The sequence below is a fragment of the Coturnix japonica genome, chromosome 2 (assembly GCF_054131305.1).
Source record: "Coturnix japonica strain WE chromosome 2, WE-NBRP24, whole genome shotgun sequence".
NCBI lineage: Eukaryota > Metazoa > Chordata > Aves > Galliformes > Phasianidae > Coturnix > Coturnix japonica.
This window is the reverse complement of record NC_140664.1, coordinates 115,716,957-115,736,853: the sequence shown is the minus strand read 5'-3', so window position 1 is coordinate 115,736,853 and position 19,897 is coordinate 115,716,957. Positions and strand designations below refer to the sequence as shown.

The 19,897-nt window shown below is 37.4% G+C and overlaps 1 protein-coding gene across 1 annotated transcript in view; it reads left to right on the top strand.

Annotated features, from left to right (window-relative positions):
- Nucleotides 1-3,992: 3,992 nt before the first annotated feature.
- PHF14 (PHD finger protein 14) overlaps nt 3,993-19,897 on the top strand; it is a gene marked incomplete at its 5' end in the record, with an annotated part of 150,505 nt that continues 134,600 nt past the window's right edge. Inside the window, 5 exon segments of the mRNA XM_015853571.3 lie at nt 3,993-4,256; nt 4,259-4,283; nt 4,736-4,846; nt 13,538-14,184; nt 18,709-18,853. Coding sequence (XP_015709057.2) covers nt 3,993-4,256; nt 4,259-4,283; nt 4,736-4,846; nt 13,538-14,184; nt 18,709-18,853 — 1,192 coding nt within the window.

Genomic DNA, 19,897 nt, shown 5'->3' with positions numbered 1-19,897 from the left:
TTTCTTTTATAGCTTTTATACATACAAGCTTTAATCCTGACTCCAAGTTCTGCTACATCACATAAATCATAGAGAGAAAAACAATGCAAACATGGCAATACAGAGTAATAAATAAATAATAGAAAATAATACTATTCCAAACAGATTTGGAATGTAAGCACAGGACAAAAAGGAGAAAGGGATGGCAATGACAGAACAGTAAAAGTAAATGTGAGACAGTATGAGAGACAGTTCCATTGAACCTTACAACATATTTGGGAAGCGTGGTGGTAGAAGGGTGTTTTGAAGGAAACACAAACTGAGTTTGCAGGTATTTACATGGAACACATTCTGAGTATGAATGATGCCTGTAAAAAAGTGTCTGTCTTAAAATGTAACAGAGAACAGGAGGCAATACACTGTGCAGAACAAATATGTATGTCAAATGTCATCTGCCGTAAATAAATGGCAGACAAAAGAAAGAGTAATCTGTGAAGTGTATTGAAATCAGACCCAAGTAATTTATGACAGATGCAGCAGAAGAGGGGAAATCACTGGAGGGATAAAATGGAAAAGGAACATGGTGGAAGCTGAGAAAAAAATCATTACAATAGATATGACAACATCAGAATTGCATTTTCAAAAACCAAACTAAGGAATATTGATGTAAATGAGAAGGGAGATGAGCCCAGGCATGATTTTTTTTTTCTAAACAGGGAGATAGGAAAGCTGCACACTGGATGTGTTTTGCACTGAATCTTTAAGACATGCCTTTAGCGGCAGAATCTGCAGTGAGGTCAGAGTTGTGAACAATGTCCTCTGCGTGCACGTGAATGACAGGGGTAGTGTCACTGTGACTGCAAAAGGAGGTAAGTGACGCAGGGGAAAGGAGAAAGGTCTCTGCTTTAGCTTTTTCAAGCTTGAGATGACTATGATTTACAAAATGGCATTTTTATTAAGTTAAAATAACCATTTGGTGGAGGAGCTGCAGGACTAGAACTCCACACAAGGGCTTGCTGAGGTCTGTGTTTCAGCACTGGGAAAAGAGAGTATGAGTTGACTGTCTGTGAGCCTCTGTTTGAGCATGGGCAACGTACATGGGACCTGTATGCAGCAGAAATAGACAAATCCATCTTTGCCTATCCTTAGGTTTAACACCTGCATCCCATACCAGCAAGAAAAAGGGGGAATGGGGCAAAGCTTTATCTAAAAAATGAAAGAAGACACACATTACTCTGTGTGACAGTTCCCACAGAATCAAAGGTATAAATAGCCCTATTTCTAATGTTTCTTAACCCTTGCAATCTTAACACCTTATTTATTTATATTTCAGAAAGTTTTCTATTGCAGATAGGTATGACCATTTTAGTTTTCTCAGATCTTTTACAACATGAGTGCCATATAATCAGCAAAATCCATAATTAATCAAGTGAGGCTGAGACTGGCTTAAGGAGTGAATGAAATGTTGGTATACATGAAGGGAACATTGCTGGCAGTATATGACTGCAGGAAACCTTGTAGAAATGTGTAGTTTATTACTTCAAAGTCTTATTGTTCATAGACTATTGATGCTGATTTCCATCTCTTTGTGATTTAAAATAGTAAATATATCTGATTCAGTCTTTTTATATTTCACCATAAAATATGAGATAAAAGAGCAGAGATCACAGAGAGGTGCTTGCTGTAATGGTGCAGTTAAAGAGTGAAAGCTGGAACAATTCGCTTTGGGAAGGTACTTGAAAAGGTCAGTCTCCCTACTACAGATGGTGATGTTTTGATGGATAAAAAAAGAGTTTGCTGTTTGGATTTAGACAGGTAGGTCACGGCTTTAACTGTCTGCTCACTGACAGGAAAAAAAATAGATACAGTTCCTCATAATATTATTTCTCCATTCACAGTTGATGGATGAGTTAAAAACATACATTTTCTTCAGTTTATTCTCTAGGTGAGGAAATGTTGTATTATTGTATTTCTTTCTTTGAAAACATGACACTTTCATTAAACTAAAGATGATATTTTAAAGTCAGTTTATGTGAATATAACCATATTCTCTGCTGATTTGGTATTGTATAACTCTCTATAAAATTGCCTTTACAGAATCACGACAAAGATTCTTTTTTTCTTAGGGCAAAAGTACAGTTAGAAGATATTATTTTCTCTTCTTCTCTAGTAGTTGAAGAGTGACACTGAAATGGAGATTCAGACACCTGCTTTGGCAGCCGGCTGTGCACTGAAGAACAGAGCTGGAGAGAACCATTGGAATGTGGAGATAATTGAAAGACCTGATGTATTTGACATGACCTGATATACTGAAGTATTTCTAGAAACTTCTTAGATGTTGTGCTAGTGATGGAATTGCCATGACATTTTCATACTGGATGTGCTATTTTAGTTCTTTATAATTTTGCTCTAAAAATTACCTTTTAAGATAATTTATGTGTGTGTGTGTATGAGAGTAGTATTCAAAGGTGCTAAGCTGACAACGCTTACCATCTATTTAATGGGCATGTACAGTGCCCAGCTCCCAGCAGTGTGCCATTAACACCTTATTTCTTGAATCAGGAAGGCAGCTGCACATTTTAATATACTTGGCTATCTGCCGAGATTGACAAAGGCCTTGTAAGAATACAAAGATCAGACATTTCCTCTGAAGGTTTCTTTCTTTTGGAGCATTTTTTTTTTTTTTTTTTTTTTTTCCTTAACTTGAAACAATCTGAATCAACTAAAGGGGTTTAAAATCTACTAAGGGGTACTTACCATTCTGTTACCATTCTGTAGCTGTTTTAATAGCCAGAAGCTTCCACAGAATAATGTCATAGACTGTATTTTTTTCTTAAGCTATTTTCTATGCTATAAGTTTTACATACTTAGAATTATTGAATTAGAAGGACTTGCTGCTAAGTCTTATCTTTGTAGTGCTCAGAAGCTCGAGGAAACAGTGAATAAATATTAAGTACTTTACACTTCTTGTACTTTTATTGATGTGGGTTTTTTTTTTCTGTTGATGAACGAGGATGAAGCATGAAAGCTGACTACAGAAGACAACAAAGAACGTGCATGACATTTTCAGAAACAAAAATAAGTGTGAATATTCCTTTAGAGGAGGAAAAATGGAGAAAGGAGAAAGAGATCTGGGAAATTAAAGAGTAATTGATGTTAGGTGCTGAGATAAAGCACATAGGCTGAGAGTCATAGGAAGGAGCATGAATAGGGGAGGAAGGCATAGCTGGGCACAGTGAGGCTGATGAAGAGGACAGGCAGCCACATCAGCTACTTCTGGGTCACCTAGATTTGCCAGGCCCACACAGGTAATAACTGGAATAGTCCTAGCACAGCAGACCAACCCAGCAAGCTGAATCAAAGCCTGGACAATCTGATGTACATCTACTTCAACTTTCATGTTTAGAGGAATTAAAAGTTTGTCCACCACTCTGCAGTGGTCTTTCTCCACCTTTCCCTGTAACCTTTCTGAGTTCTCCTGCCAGTTGTGGTTGCACGTACCAGTATGGGCCCACAGATGAAGGGGGCCAAGCCCCTCTACTGGTCCTATTAGGGCTGAAATTTTAAGTGAAGAGGGATGGGGATTCCAATTTACCAGTAAACGGGGGAAAAAATAGGAAGAAAAAAAAAGGAAAAAAAGCAACAACACTCCAGGAGTGCAAAGCTGAGACATATGGAACCCCTATGGGAACAGGAAGGTGATCACAATTTTGAAGGGAACACTAGACTGCATGGGTGGAGAGTGTATGTGAGTAGGCGTGATAGAACCGGAGTCAGGAATGGTGTATTCAAAAAAGGAAGACTAACCATGAATGCTCTCCGTGTGTTTAATAGAAACAATCTGTTTAATAAAAACAACCTTCCACACGGGGGAACCGAGGACACCCCAGTGCTTTTTGCTGAGGCGTTCTTCCCCATCAACATGACTCTGAAAGGCACGCCGTGAACGTGCACAAGACCCTGCCATTCTACCATTCCAAACGGAGTATTGGGCCGGCACCCAGCCCCTCTGATCCCCCGCCCTCCAGACGGCAGGAGAGGCTCCTCGCTGCAACCGGGCGGACTACGGGCAGCATCCGCCCCCTCCTCGCCTTCACCTCGCTACACGCAGGCGCAGCGCTTTGGCACATGCGCCGTTGGGCCGACGACGGGCGGGCGAGGGTCTGCATCCGGGTCGCCGCCGTGCCCATTGTCTGGGGAGGGGGTCCGGGGCTCAGCGCTCTGCACCCGACGGGCTGTGCGGCCCCGCGCTGCCGCCGCCTGGACGCTTTCCCGTTCGCCGCCGCTCACCTGCGCAGCCTTTAGTAAGTGCTTCTCTGCGGCTCCTCCCGCCCCTTCCCCGGGGAGAGCGCGGAGGCGCTCGGCGGGACGGGGGCAGCCCAGCATCTCTTCGGGGTGCCGGGCGGTTCGGGTCCTCGTCCTCTCTCTGCCGTGCCGTGTCTCCGGATGGCGGAACGCCTGGAGGTGCCGCAGGGAAGCGGCTCCCTCCGCTATAACCCGGGCCCGGGGAGGTGCCGGTTCCGTCTGCCCGCGGTGCCGTGCCCGGGTTGTGAGCGATCCCCCACGTCCCTTGCAGGGCGCCGCCAGTGCTGGCAGCGCTCGTGTGCGGGCTGCCCCGTCGGGTTAACGCCGCACGTCTAACCACGCTGCGTGTTCATTGTGCCGTCTAACAGGAGTACTGTGTTCATTGTGCCGTCTAACAGGAGTACTGTGTTCATTGTGCCGTCTAACAGGAGTACTGTGCTTCTTTCTGCAGTGGACCGCAGCTCGAAGAGGAGACAAGTGAAGCCTCTGGCGGCTTCCCTGCTGGAAGCTTTAGATTATGATAGCTCTGATGACAGTGATTTTAAAGTTGGAGATGCTTCAGGTAAATATGTTTCCTCGTTGCCTCTGTTGAGAATTACCTCATTTTTGTTTTACGGTTGCTCATTTAATGTCATGCAGGAGATGAGAGTGGTACTAGTGAGCTGCTGGGATGTGGTGCTGCTGGAAGTGCTTCAGTTGAATAGCTGGAGATTCCATGCTGCAGATAGGAAACAGCTGATCAAGTAAAACATACGGTGCTTCAGTTGAAAATACATTTTTCACAGTGGAAAACTCAGTTATCAAATAAGTTTTGGCAGAAGCATTTCAGCAGCTTCTGCGCTGACTGTCGTGGCTGTGCCTGTTGCTTTTAATTTCTTCAGTCTAAAGGCAACTTAGGAAACTTTAGCTTCTTTTGGTATTGGAGTAACTGCTGTGAAGCCTTTTTGTTTTGGATAAGTCTGGATAGTAATTTCTGGAGGACTGAGGAACCTGCCTGACTTCTCAAGGGTAATTCCACTCTGAGTGAAAGTCTTAAACAGAAGGATAATGTCTTCAAGTTTTTATTCTATATTATTGTAGTTAACATTTTTTACAGCAGACTTGGGATGTCCTCTGTCATAGTTGTGCAGAAAGATGTAAGCATTTCATAACAGAAGTCCTTGCTTTGGGATGTTTTCATTCAGTGCTCTGTGCATTCCTCTATCGAATGAACATCCACAGAAACTGAAAGTAGAGAAGATGCTGAATAAATTGAGCTCTGCTGGAGGGAGAGGAGGGGGAGAAAAGGGGCAGGACTGTGTTTGTTAAAAGCTGCATGCTGGATGTTTTACGTCATGCTCAGGGAAACAGATTAAGAGAAGCAGTGTATATAAGTTGTAAGGGAAGCAATATGACTCCTTGTCAGAGAACTCCACTTTCTTCTTCCAGCACTGGAGGTGCTGGTCTGTGTTTTCTTGTGACTTTATCCTGCAAAAATATTCCCCATCTCCTTGTAAAGATTCCTTTTTATTTTTAATCATCTCTGAAGATCTTCTGTATTAATGAAGAAAAGCTTAGTGATCATTTCACCAGAACCAGTTCTGTGTGAAGTTTTGAAAACTTTTTTCATTTGCTTCTATAATTCTGCTTTGGGATTTTTTCTTTTATCCCTCTTTTACGTCCCAAATAAAACCTCTCTGTTTTGCATTAGTAATGTAGGCTGCGCTTAAGGGAAAAAGAGAAGTGGAAATAGAGTGTGGAACACAGACACGTAATCCAAAACAATCTATTATTTGATAAAAAAACAATCATTTGTTACTTAAAAGTCAAGAAAGCTTTCTGTCTCAACTTTGGATGAGTGGAAAGGACTGTATTGTAGTTGATGCCCTCTTCAGCTTTTAGAGTATGTACGTGCACATGGGGGAGCAGTGTCCACCTCTGAGAGTGGTTCAACTTCAGTTGCATTTTGAGGAAGTTGAATCTTTTTTGAAGCCATGCTGAATGGGCTCAACTGTATAATGGGAAAAACCCAATGGGTAACTCTTTTGTGTTTGGATATCTCATATAGCTTTTTTTTGATTGATCAAACATGGCATTAAGTGAAAATGTTATTGAAACAACAGCGTTGGGTGTTTTTTCTTTTCAGATGTTTGTGTTTAGCGTGGAAGGAAAACTTTGTGAGGGCTTGGAGGAGTTGGGATGTAGGATGCTATTAAATGTATAGCTTCTTAAACTGAACAAGAAGTTGTTCTCGTACAGTTCATTTAGATAGCTGTGGGATATTTGAAATAGGGCATCTGTTTAAGAGAGACTGGTATAAAATACCCTTCAATTTGTTTGTACTTAATCCATTCGGAGTAAATGGAAGACGTACTGGAAAAAAAGGCACTTAGGTAAATACAGTTGGTCACTTCAAAGTTTGTGTATATGTATGTGTACTATATGTCTAGGGGGAAAAAAGTGGTGTATGCACATAAACACACCTACCTGACAAATTCTGGATTGTTGTTGATAGGATACTGATAGACAATAGATATTCCTTTTTCTTTCTGCAGAATTTAGCCTTCAAAGCATAATATGTAGATCTCCTTTAGAGTCAGGGTTCACAGAATCACAGAATGACCCGGGTTGGAAGGGACCTCAAGGATCATGTAGTTCCAACCCCCCTGCCTGGCAGGGCCACCAAACATACACGAAGAGGGTTGTTGCTCTTTTCCTTGTTTCAGTGGGCTCCATGCCTGTTACAAGTCATGGTCTGCATAAATGTAGTATTTAGTGGTTCTTTGAGTTCAGACTCTCATTGCACAGTTTGCTTACAGTGAGGAATAAATAAATAGGGGCATAGGTGATCTTTCTACCTTGAAAATGACCATTAAGTCTACTTATGGCTCAGAAAAATTTCTTATCTATGATTATTCTACCGCTCTGCGTTGCCTGTTTTATTTGATTCATAAATGCAGCTATAAGTAGCAATTTTTAAATTAAAAGAGAAGTGAATTTGACAGCTAAAGGTTCAAGGACTATCTAAACACTGAATTAAAAAGGTTCTGAAGTTGTTTACTCCCTGCTGATTTTGTTGCATCCATATGTATGAGCTTAAGGATGTTAAGTGATATGCGGGAGTAGATATGATAGTGCACAAGTCTAGGAGGACTGAACCCTGAACATTAAAATTTCTATGCATGTTCTGTCAGATTTCTGGGAATATGTGATGCAGTAAGGATTTGATAAATTGAGTTTTAGTATTTATGGAAAGGAATTATAATTGCTGAATTTTTGTATTCAGAGTCCTGATGTCTCGGTGACTTTTTCATTACAGGAAGTGTTTCTAATAGCTTATCATCCATTTTCACTGCTAAATTTTCAGTAGGAAATATTGCCCTTTATTTACTGTGTTATTTTCTTTTGCGTTTAGATTACAGCAACAGGCAATTATTGACTTTTCTATTCTAAAGAAAAATTATTACATCTGTTCAAGGGAATTGATTTTAGAACCGTTATATTGTTGTCAAATTTTTTAATGGAAATAATTTCAGGCCTCTTGGCTTTGTAGTATTTTAATGCTAAGTAATTTTTTTTCTAGCTGCTCTTTCATTAATTGTTTCTAAAGTTAGTCCCTGAACAAGCATGATATGTGAATTTAAGGACTGAACCTCTTCCTCAGCATAACTAAGAAGAGTATAGTTGAATTCAGCCTTCATGAATCCTGTCGCTACTTCTTCTAAAAGTCTCCTGGACCTTCATTTTTAGGGGCATTTGTAAATGTTTGGGATTATTATTTTTTTTTTTTTTGTGTTGAGCATGATGTCTGGCTTGCAGAAGTACTATATACTGTTATTCTAATTGAGGTCAGGAGGAGCTCCATTTAAACTGTGTGATGATATATGTAAAAGCATCTATTAGGTGTTCTGAAATGCTTGTATTTGAAACTTATGATTTCCCTGTCTTTCTATTTGTTTCCTTTTCCACTGTTTCCTTCCTGTGCAGGATATTGTCATATAAAAAGGTTTGCAAAGTATCAGATTGCAGCTGCTATACACACGGATGAAATATTGATGAAGAAACTAAAGAGTTTTGTTTCTGAGAATGGACTTGTAGGATGTTTTAGCAGACAGTGAGGACAAGAGAAATAATACAGCAGAGCTAATCATTAGTAAATTATCATGTAATTGCACAATATTAATTATTGTAATTGAATTTGAGGACTTTAACTTTGCAGCCTTGGTGTGTAGTTCTTCTGAGTGGAATTGCCAAGGGCTTTTTCTCATTAGAGAAGATGAAAAATATGGATGCTACATTCTTTTGGGTTATCTTTATCCCATGTGAGATATGCTATCCGTATAGCTATCTGCCAGTCATAGTGGTATTTTGGAGTGACTGACTAGTGTATTGAACTGGTATTTTCTTCAGAAGTGCTGAGACTTCTTCTTTGTGTGTCCTGATAGTCATCAAGGCTTTCATTCTGGTAACTTGGGCAGGCGTTTTATGATGAAGTAACATTGTTTTTGTTTTCTTCTGCTGTGATTTTTGTGCCTCATCTTTGCAGTCTGCCCCTTACAAAACCATTGCTGGTTCATGGTGTTGTACATATTCAGTAAGACAGAATGCAAACTTGAACTTGTGGTCTCCTACTGAGCTACTTAACACTTTACTTTCTCTTGCATCTCCCCTTTTTTTCTCTCTGTGTGTGTATGCCCTTCTCTTGCATATTTTGTGCTGCCTGGAGGATGTTCTTCTGAGCTTCATTAAATCAGTGGGATGACCTGTTTGCAGTGTGCCCACTTCTCAGGGAGGATGCTGTGTTTCAATTGTCAGCCATGGACCTGCTGCAGTGCCTCACAGACTTAAGCCTCCATTTATCATGTCCCTCTTGCAAGAAGTGAAACTCCTAGGTGTTTCTGGGAAAAAAATGCAAGTTCTAGTTCACTGTGTAAAACCTTGCATTGGAATCCAATTGTATGGAATATTAGCAGTGAAAATTTGCTGAGGGGAAACCACAGGGCATATAATACTTCATCTAAATGAGTAAAGTTTGACTTTAAAAGACAGTTGAAAGACTGTGCCTTAAACTGGGGAATGTCAGATGAATTCAAGAGGTAGCTTAACTGATTCCATCTGTGTTGCAGCAGCCTAAATTGAGGCAGTGCTTATGACCTCTACACAAAGTTAGCAAATCACAGTTTTGAGTGCTTTTAAGATTTGAGTAGATATCTGTGAAGATGCTGTGATATTACTGCTAGTGTAGAAGTAAGAAAACTGCTTATTAAAAACCTTTGTTCCTCCTTTTTTATTTTTTTTCTTTTTCTTTTTTTTCCCCTCCCTATTAAATAAATACATCTTCTGAAACAATTGTAATAGTGGGTGAGGAATTGGTTTCATTTCCTGGTCTCCCACCCTCCATGTGTGATTATATTTTCTTCATCTCTTGTTTTAGAAATGAACTTTCTACCTCAGAACAGAACAGCAGTTTCATAACTGGTTGTGATTTTTGTTCTTTAAGTTAACTGTGTTCATGCAGACAGTTCCAGGTTTTTTAATTGCCAACATTACGATACTGAATTGCCAATAGCCTACTAGGGTTTAAATATTTAAAGTCACTTTACGTTCGTCTTTTGCAGAGCAGTGTAGAAAAGCCAGTGTCCTAAGCCAAGGTTTTCTTATTTGAACTCATGTTCAAAATGAAGTGTTGAGTCTCTTTCATTCCTGCTATCAGTCTGATTGTAGTGAGGCTGTCTGACTTTATGCTAACAGAAAGCTGTGGTCAAGAGTTGACCAGTTACATAACACCGCCTACAGCAATTCAAAAGTTCATTTAAATTTTTGTATATGATCTGGTTTTCCCTGACTTCTTACATCCAGTTCTTAATTTCGGAGCTTTGTCATTAGTTTAAACATTTCCTCAAGGTATTTTGGAATCTTCAATATTAATTTCTAGCTTGTATATTTTTGAAACACAGCTTTTTTTAACCTATGTTTGCTATAGTGCATGTGAGCAGCTTGACTGTGGGGTTGTAGGTGTTGTGTGAAGTGTGATTCTACCAGTGATATCTTGGTAATTTCTCAACGTCATGTAAAGGATTTCTTGTTCACCTTGTGAATGGGAGAAGCAGCCTTAAGAAGCTACTGACCATAGCTATGGTAATTCAGCTGTTTTTTCTTCCTAAAGGATGAACCTCTCCTGTAGCCCTTTTGTTGTTGCTCTCCTCATAAAGAGGATGGTATGAAGCATGCTGCTACATGTGCTAGATGACAAAAAAGAAAAAAAAAATAATCCAGGTGCTTCTACTGTCTGAAATCGTTTAGGCTTTGCCAGTGTAAGAGCCAGACTTGAGTCTGTGATGTCTTCTAGCTAGCTTATCCTTCAAACTGCTTTTTACAGAGCTGTTCGGTAAACTTCATGCTACACTGAAGAATCAACCTGTTTTCTCTGAGTGAGTAGCCATCTATTTCAGTAGTGTAGCACCCGCTCTCAGTATGTATGGATTTTCTTAGAATGTGTGGCATTTAGTTGCCTGCAAAACAGCCCTACGAAAGTCCTGGTGTTTATTATTAAACTGCTGTAGTATCTTTCCTCTGAAGTCTTGTGCACAGCATGCATTTGCAAACTGCTGATATGGAGCTGTTTTTGTTTACATTTGTTTACCTTCATTACACTTTTTCTGATGTTAATTCTGGAGCATAATGTTATATGCTGGAGAATTGCTCAGTTACCCCTTCTGGGTGTGATTGCCACTTGCTCCTCTGCTCAGTGGTTAGAGCTACAATTTGTATGGAAGTAACTAATGCCTTTCTCCCAACTGTTATCTCTAATATTTATCCTCAGCAGAACTCTGTATTCTTCACTATTTGACAATGTATCTGGCCCTGTCTTTACTGGGAGTAGCTGCACTCTCTTCCATAGGAAGTGACATAATATGGTTGCCAATTTGAAAGAGCCATTCTTTAAGAATTTCTTTCAAGGGGAAAATTGTACACTACAGCCTCTTTCTTAACTGAAAGTGCATCTGACAGAAGAACAGCTGCAAAAATAGCTGTTATCGCAGAACAACTCTTTCTAGAGAAATACCTATCACAGCGAATGCATTCAAATAGAGATATCCCTTAGTATAGGTATCTCTGGTATGTGCATGCATGCAGGTAGAAAATACAAAATGTAATGTGTGGGCAGAAGAGAAAATTTGAAGGTGAGAAGTGAATGAAACTTAGGTTTATTTGCTATCTGCTTTATACTGTCTGTATGGGATATAACAGCTAGAGAGTATTCTTAGTGCAGCAGTATGGATGTACAAAATTCACTGTTGGTTAATTGGGTGATGCTACAAAGGAAATAATGCTTAGATCAAAATTCTACCCAGAAATGAAGTGGAAGCTTAAATTCACAGGAGATCTATGTGTGTTCAGAAATGCAACCATTTGTGTCCAGAAATCTTAAATTACTTTTTTGGTACAGTACTGATACAATATATGTATCTATTATAAGGTAATAAAAACTTCTGAAAATAATTGTAACATTGCAAGCTCCATGCTACTTTGGCACATTGTCAGTAGGTGCCTGTAATACAAAAGTACAGTTTGCTATCAAACATACATCTGGCATTTAATCTGTAGCATAAATGCCTAGTGGAATAGTCTAACTTTGACTTACCATTAGAACGGTCATGAGGTCTGGCAAATGAGAATCCAGAGAAAGCTACTGTAATGTAAGAATTATTTGCTATATTGCATATTTGTTAATATTGCTTTTCTTTCCTAGAAAGTATTCCACTATTTCAAAGTCTGAGTTAGTTATGCTTGTACTTCAGTTACCGTTGGCTGGAAAGGGTAGGGCATTACTGAATTACTCTTCGAGTAAAAGACTTTAATAAAACTTCCTTTTTTTATCAGCTTGTAAGGGGCCTGTTGTTTACCTGTTACAGTAGTGTTCTGATCAGTAGTGGTAGCACTGATGTACTAATGCTGATAATTATATGATCTCCTTATCAGATTCTTTCTGCTTCTACATATGGGTATACCCATGAAAGCAAAATTGACCAATATATTCATGTAACAGCTGAATTACTGGTCAGTCATATTCTGTCAGTGGGAATACATGGCATCTGTGAAGTGTGCAGCATGTTCTCAAAATGTACATGCCTTAGAAAGTATGTTGGCCCCACTGTTTCTTTGGCTTTATAAAGAGGTGGTTATGCACAGAAATTCTCTCTTTGTATGCAAGGTGACAAAATCAGTGTTATATTTGCGTGTGGTAAGTAAAGTGAATAAATATTATTATTATTGTTATTTGAATTTACATACCAAAATGTTTCTTCTCTCCATCTATTTAATAACCTCTGGCAGTGTGATGAGGAGTTGTTGAATGCTCTGAACAAATTGAAAAATGTAGCTGTTGTGCAGTTGATCCATACATTGGATCAAACAACTTCTATATTTAGCTTTTCAAGAATCTTCTCTTGGGTTTTTCTTCATTAAAACAAATACTGTAAGAGAAAAGCAGTGGGAAGATACTAGATGAAAGATAGTAAAGGAGGATGATCTTTGTAAAAGCTAACAAGTTCCCTTGTCATCTTTTTTCAGTAATTTTTGTGTAGTTTGTATTGCTGATGCCTTTATTTTTGTGATTTTTTTTTCTTTCTTTTTTTTTTTTACATATGAATCCTCTTTTGTTCCTTGATCATGCACAGACTGGCTTGTGTTAATTAACGTACCCAGAAAAGTATCATATGGGTGGTCTAAAGTTAGAATTTAAGCACTGTTTGTGCAGACTTGATGCTGAATGAAGCATATTTCATACATGGTTGACAACTAATATTGAAGGAAACCCCAAACCATAAAAATAAACCTGTACAAGAAATGAATTTATAGGATCAGCCACATTATTAGTACTATATAAACTCTTTGCTTTTTTAACAATATAGATATTTTTAAGTTAGAAAACATCTCCAAAAATTGAAAGCTGAATACTCTTTCATTAACATGACACTTCACTTATTGTTAATATGAGCTGTAGTTCAAATGAACATTTAATGTTCATTTAATAAGTTTTACCATCTTTTTTTTGCCAGTTTACAATGCACTGGTGTTTTAACAGATTCTCAACATAGCACTTGAAATAGAAGTATTTGGAGACCAATTGGAAAAAAAAAATAATAGATGGATTTCCTTATGAGGGAGGAACATGCCTCATTCTTTTGTTTAACAACTTGCTTCAACAGATTTTGGTTTTGGGGGTACATTTGTTTCGGAACTTCTTTTTAAATTTTCATATACTCAACAGATTCTGAAGGAAGTGGTCATGGAAGTGAAGATGCATCAAAGGACAGTGGAGAAGGTTCCTGTACTGAATCAGAAGAAAATATTTTGGAGGAGGAGCCAGCAGAAGAGAAGGCAGAAGAGCAACAGCCAAAGAGCTCCACTGAAGAAGTGCCAACAGCAGACAAAGACGTAATTAAAACTGAAAAGAAGGAGCAAGAAGATGAAGAAGAGAAGCCAAAAAAGAAGAAAGAAAAAGAGAAAGCAGCTGAAACTGATCCTGTGGCTGATGAACAAGCAAGTGAACCAAAAAAATGGAATTTGCGAAGGAACAGACCGTTATTGGACTTTGTGTCAATGGAAGAGCTAAATGATATGGATGATTATGATAGTGAAGATGACAATGACTGGCGGCCTACTCCTGAGAAGAAAAAAGGAAAAAATGCGCTGCGAAAAGAAGGGAGTGATGGAGATAATGAGGATGATGAAGATGATGGGAGTGGAAGTGATGAGGATGACAATGATGAGGAAGGTAACGAAGAAGATAATAGCAGCACAGCTAGTGACGGAGGATCCAAGAAAAAGAAGAGTAAAGTTCTTAACAGAAATAATGCAGATGATGAGGAACTGACAAATGATAGCCTGGCTCTTTCACAAAGCAAGAGTAATGAGGTAGTGCACCCAACTTTCTATAATATGTCTGTTGAGAAATGGAAACTACTCCCCAGTGCTGTTCTGTTGATTTGAAAAGTTAACTGATTGGCTGGCATTGTGTTTAGAGGAATAAACAAAGTGGCAAAATTGGGCTAAATAAGCACTTGCTTCTTATTTAATAAACTTGCTTGGACCATTTTGTGGCCAATCCATTGCCATTAAAGTCAATAGGCAGAGTTCTCTTGGCTTTAATGGGAAGGGTGATTGGATTAATTCTGAAGCAAATACAGGATCTGGTCTGCAAATCAGCGTATAATAGTGGAATGTTAAGGTTAGTTGTAGGTTAGATGTAGCACATCTATAATGTTACAAAAATCAGAAACATCGCATTCTCATAATAGCTAAATAATAGGTTATTCTTTATCCCAGCCGTTCTTTGTCACAAGCATAGAAGTCTGAATGCTAGAATACTAAGTAAATAAATATGCACAGTTGGGTTTAAAATCTAAGGACAATCATGTCAATTTATGTTGGTTTTACATATAATGCATATAAGTGGAGTAATTCCTTACAGTGCTAAGAAGTATTTGTGCACTTAATCATTAGAGTAACTATTTTCTATTTGTAGAATCTGAAAATAGTATGGTAAGTGTCAAATTATGAAACTTTCTTTTCCCATACAGTTACAGTTGCCTTAGAGGTTGTGCCATGGAAAAAGATAGTTGGTTGTCAGGATGGCTGACTTCTCCTCCAGCAGCAAAATCCTAAACAAAGTAAAAAGTGTTATTGTAAAATCTACATTCTATTTTCAGGAAACAATTGCAGTATAAATGAGATATCTGTTAAATGATAGGGGTATAACAGTTTAAGGTTTTGCTGCTTCATTTAGACTTTATTGTAATGAAGGCTAAGCAAAATGATTGGAGGAATCACTCTTCTCTGTTCCATGTGTTACTGTATGTATTCATATTTATATGTGCAATTGCAAGCCAGGTGTGCAGTTTTAGTGACAAGAAATAATCAAATAACTGTTTAAAAATACGTAATTCTAGGTATTTTGTTTTTTTGTTTGTTTTTTTTTTTGTATATTTTTTCTTTTAATTTTTTGTAGATATTTACTGATAAAAGAATGGTGATGCTTTGAAATGTTATTACTATACTAGATGCTGCTTGGATGTGGATGAAGTACTTTTATTATTTTTAAACTTGTACGCCACTTGCAGTCTGCAGACCATTTCTCTTTTGTTACTCATCTAAGCTGGCCTGTGAAATGGTTTCATTTTGTCAGGGATAAAAGTCTTTCTACCCCGATCAGGCTAGTGTTTATCTTTCATTATCAAGCTCTGTAATTCTTGTGTCGTTACCTGTACTGTCTTTGCTGAGGAGCTGAAAGAGCTTTACTGGTATCAGTGATGAGAACCAGGTCATCGTTGGGAGATGGGCCATTTCCTTCCAGTATTTTTTCCCCTATCAGAATGGAAATGTAATCCTAGATTGTCAGGGACATATTCTTCAGTATGTCCAAAATTTCCACTGACTTCGAAAAGGAAGCCTAATTCAGAAACTCAGGGTAGTCTTACAATGATCTTATGGGAACCTGCTTAATATATATATATACGTTCCTCTTTGAATTTAAGACATTTATCAAAAGATAAAAATCAGAATTTGAAATTTTGAAGTTCACGCTATAATTCTGTAACTGTGAAGCTGAATGCCATTTGTGAACAGATATTCTAGCAAAGAGTCTTGCAACAGTATCCGTACGCTGGATTCTAGACTCATTTTTTAGATTAATATTCAACTGTATTCTTAACAGCGAGTACTGTGGGAAAAAAAAAAAGTGCTGCCTTGGGTTCTGCAGTGTAATGAGATTCTGCAAGTTCTAAGAAAAAGAGATGTCTTAAGGCATAATTACTGCATGAAAGAATGTTCAGGTACTTAACTCTGAACATACATTAAGCAGTAGTGTCCTTTGTATTCTTCATTTCCTTGCTGTCCAGTTCCTTTTTTTCTTTTTTTTTTTTTTTTTTTTTTAATCAACTTGCAGTTTTTATTTCATTTTTCTACACTTAAAATATTTTGAGGCATGGATAGTGAGTCTTCTAACCCGTGCTGTAATGAAATACTATGTACTTATGTACTATATGGAGCAGAGGCAGGCAAACATAGCTTTCTTTTGCAAGATCAAGCATCATTGGAGAAACGATACTTTTGTGTTTTTATAAATTACTACCACTTAATGGGATTCTTCTATTCCTAGTGATTGTAATAATTACTGTTTTTTAAGATCTCATTAAGTTTGTAAATAGGGAGGCATATAGCTTGAATGAAATCCTTCCATTGGATATGGAAGGGGAGTTGTTAGGAAGGTGGCAGCAGTTCCTGTCTTTTTCTCCAGGTCTGCCTCCCTGTCTGCAAGGAGGACAAAGTTGTTCTGGTCTGCATTTGACCACTTGATTTTCTTCATGTAAAGCAATATGGCTGTGAATCATAACTCTTAGATTCAAAGCTGATGGCCTTCCATCACTTAATTTTTGTTTTGTTCATGTTTGCATATATGTTTTTGTTTTTGTTTTTTAACAATGCAGTACTATATATTTACTGTATTTTATTTTTTTTTTAGTTACCAGACTTTGGACTTCTGTGACAGTAGAGATCACAATTTTATTTTAAGCTTATATTAATGAAGCTAAGTAACAGTTTAAGTTGAAAGTATATAGTCAGAAGAAGCTGGTTTCTCATGGCATGTGAGATGCTTCCAACAAGCAGATGCTACTGAACAGTTAAATGTGCCAAAGTTATGGAGTATCTACTACTGTTTCCCTATCTGAACTGTGTGTTTATTATAAATAATGGTGGGATGCAGTATTTTTGACAAATATGTGCAAGTTTCTTGGTTGACTCAAAGTAAAGGAAGATGGAAGAAATGCTTAGTAATCTTATACTCTTTAGGGGAAGAGCATGATTTTATGAACAACTATGTTGTCTTTCATTTTTATTTATTTTTAACTCTAGATGGGGTGGAGTTTTTTGGTTTGTATTTTGTAGGTCATCATTTTTTTTTTTTTCCTTTAGCAAAAATAGATGGGAAGATTTCAAAACCAGGAGTATCTTTGCACATTCCTACTTCAATATATACTTTATAACAAGGCAGTTCTATTTGGAATAAACCAGTCGAGATCAGCTACAAAAAGCAATGGTATCTCTCCCCTACCCTCTAAATGCCTGTACTGGATAAACCTGAAGTACTAAAAGGCTCTATCAGTGATTCATTGAAAACTTTGAGGAGAGCAGAGGCATACAGTATAGGATTGACAGACTACCATAGAATAATAATTGCATAGATTGGTGAAAGAATTTAAGATCTTCGAGAAAGACTATCTGCTTCACTTACCATTCATAATCTTTATCTGCTTTGGATATGAAAGTGCTGTGTTGGTACTGTTGTGTTTTTTAATTTATGAATGGGGGGAATGGAGTAGAAAGAGAAGTTTGAAAGGAAACTTTCCAACTTATTTTTTTTTTCCCTATTTGATACACTGCAGCACTCTTGTAATATTCTCACACCTCTAGTGTGTTGAATGGATGCCTTTAGCACTGAACTATCAGCCTCTGCTCTAAAAGTCTTACTTTCTTCTTTTTTTTTCTATTTTTTTTTTCTTTCAGCAGTGAGTCTAGCCCCTGCAAGCCTTCATATCACCAGTGAAGGCAGTCCAAACTCTGTTTATTTTTAGTATAGGAAAGAAGAAAATTTGTATAAGCCATGAGGCTTTTGTGTAAGAGACAGTTGGTATACCTCACGCTTGAAATAACAAGTAGCTGAGATGGTGCTTCTGGAAAATATGGAAATTTGCAACTTTTTTTGGTTTGTGAGATGCTGCTTTGTTTCCTTAAAGAAATTCCTTTTTAAAAGGGAATTGTTTGAGTTTTTTAATGCACATTGAAGGTTACTAAAAGGAGCATTTGACTTATTGTGAATATCCTAGAGGAAGAAAATAAGTTCTTTTAATATGTCATTGAATTTTGCATAGAGGCAAATCCATTTGCATGTAACAAAATAAAACAATTGAGTCAATAAATGGTTATATTTTATTTATGTGAAGACTTGGCAGGCTTTTTTTGACTCTTTATTTTCAGGTTTTAATACAAAAATACAAGAAGTTTCTTGTTCTTTTAATCTGTTATTGTTTGTTTGTTTCCAACAAAGGGAATCTTCCTTTCTAAATATTAGGATATTGAAGGTCACTTTTTTTATTTTGGTGGTCCTCTTTTCCTTTTTAGATGGCTTTCTGTGTGTGTCCCTTTTTATAGTCAAACATATGATTTTAGTATTAACAGAACTACAAATTTAACAAAATCAGATTGTATCCATATCCAGCTTTTAATTTTATGAATGAAGAGTTTGAATATTTTGACAACAAAGACATATATGAGACTTTATTTGTTGATGTTTTTTTCCACAAAATTTGAACAAATAACAGATCTTTTAAATAAAATTGAAGTTCCTCTTGTAATTCGCGTGCATTCCTTTTTTGATATTAGGACTCCTTGATCCTTGAGAAGTCCCAAAATTGGAGTTCCCAGAAAATGGACCATATTTTGATTTGTTGCGTTTGTCTTGGAGATAACAGTGAAGATGCTGATGAAATAATCCAGTGTGACAACTGTGGAATAACAGTGCATGAAGGTAATACAATTCCTTCATTGTTAATGCATGAGGAAAGCATAAGCTTTACTTTTATTAACATTTTTACTTGCTTCAGAAAAAAAATTAAGCCTTTGAACTCTGGTGAGTAATTTTTTATAGTGCCGCATGGATTCTTTGTAGTATTGCATTCATCTATTTTAGGAAAGCTAATACAAGCAAGTACAGGATAGGTCATGGTCTGCATATACCTGTGGAATTGATGACATTTTGCAGATGTTCCTGACTACAGATTGTATTCTCAAGACTTTAGGACTTAATATCAGATGAAATTTTGTCTATTTCAGTATGCAAATTTGCTTGCATGATGGCATAGAAGATAGTGGGAATAGGAGAATTCACAGGAGAAAGGGACTTTTGCATGTGTTTTTGCTGTACTAAAAAGGCAGAGAGATGAGAAAAGAATTGAAGGTAGCACTTAACAGCTAGCCTTGGCCTCATAATTTTTAATGGTAATTTTGAAGTTAAAACATGCTTAAATTGTTCATTTGCCAATTACTTTGACATCTAGTAGATGTTTATATTAAGTGTAGTTGCTCTTTCCTGCTGTGTATAGCGGGAGGATTCAAGAGAAATCATCTGACATTTTCTGTGAATATAGTTCTGAAGTGTTAACTTGGTTACAATTTTGTGTGATTTATTGATATACTGCTAAGTTAAAAGGGGATCTCAAAAGACGAGGAGAACAGGTTCCTATAGTCAAGTTTTCACTTATTTAATTAATTTATTTTTTTAAAGGAGCTCTTCCTAGGTGATCATAAGACGAGCATGTGGAATTATAAGGGCCTTTACAAGAAAGATGTGTGTGTATTATGTTTTTGCTCTTTCTCTTGAGGATGGAAGATAAAGTAGATAGAAATACAGATAGGCATACATATTTTGTTGAAATTTAAATTCTATGTTCTTGATATCTTAGTTTTCTTCTTAAAACTTCTTATTTCTGCTATTCTGTACTATTTTAAGTAAGGGAGGCCAGCTTAAGTTAAAGTTTAAAGAAGTTAAGTTGAAGTTAAAAGAAGGTAGACC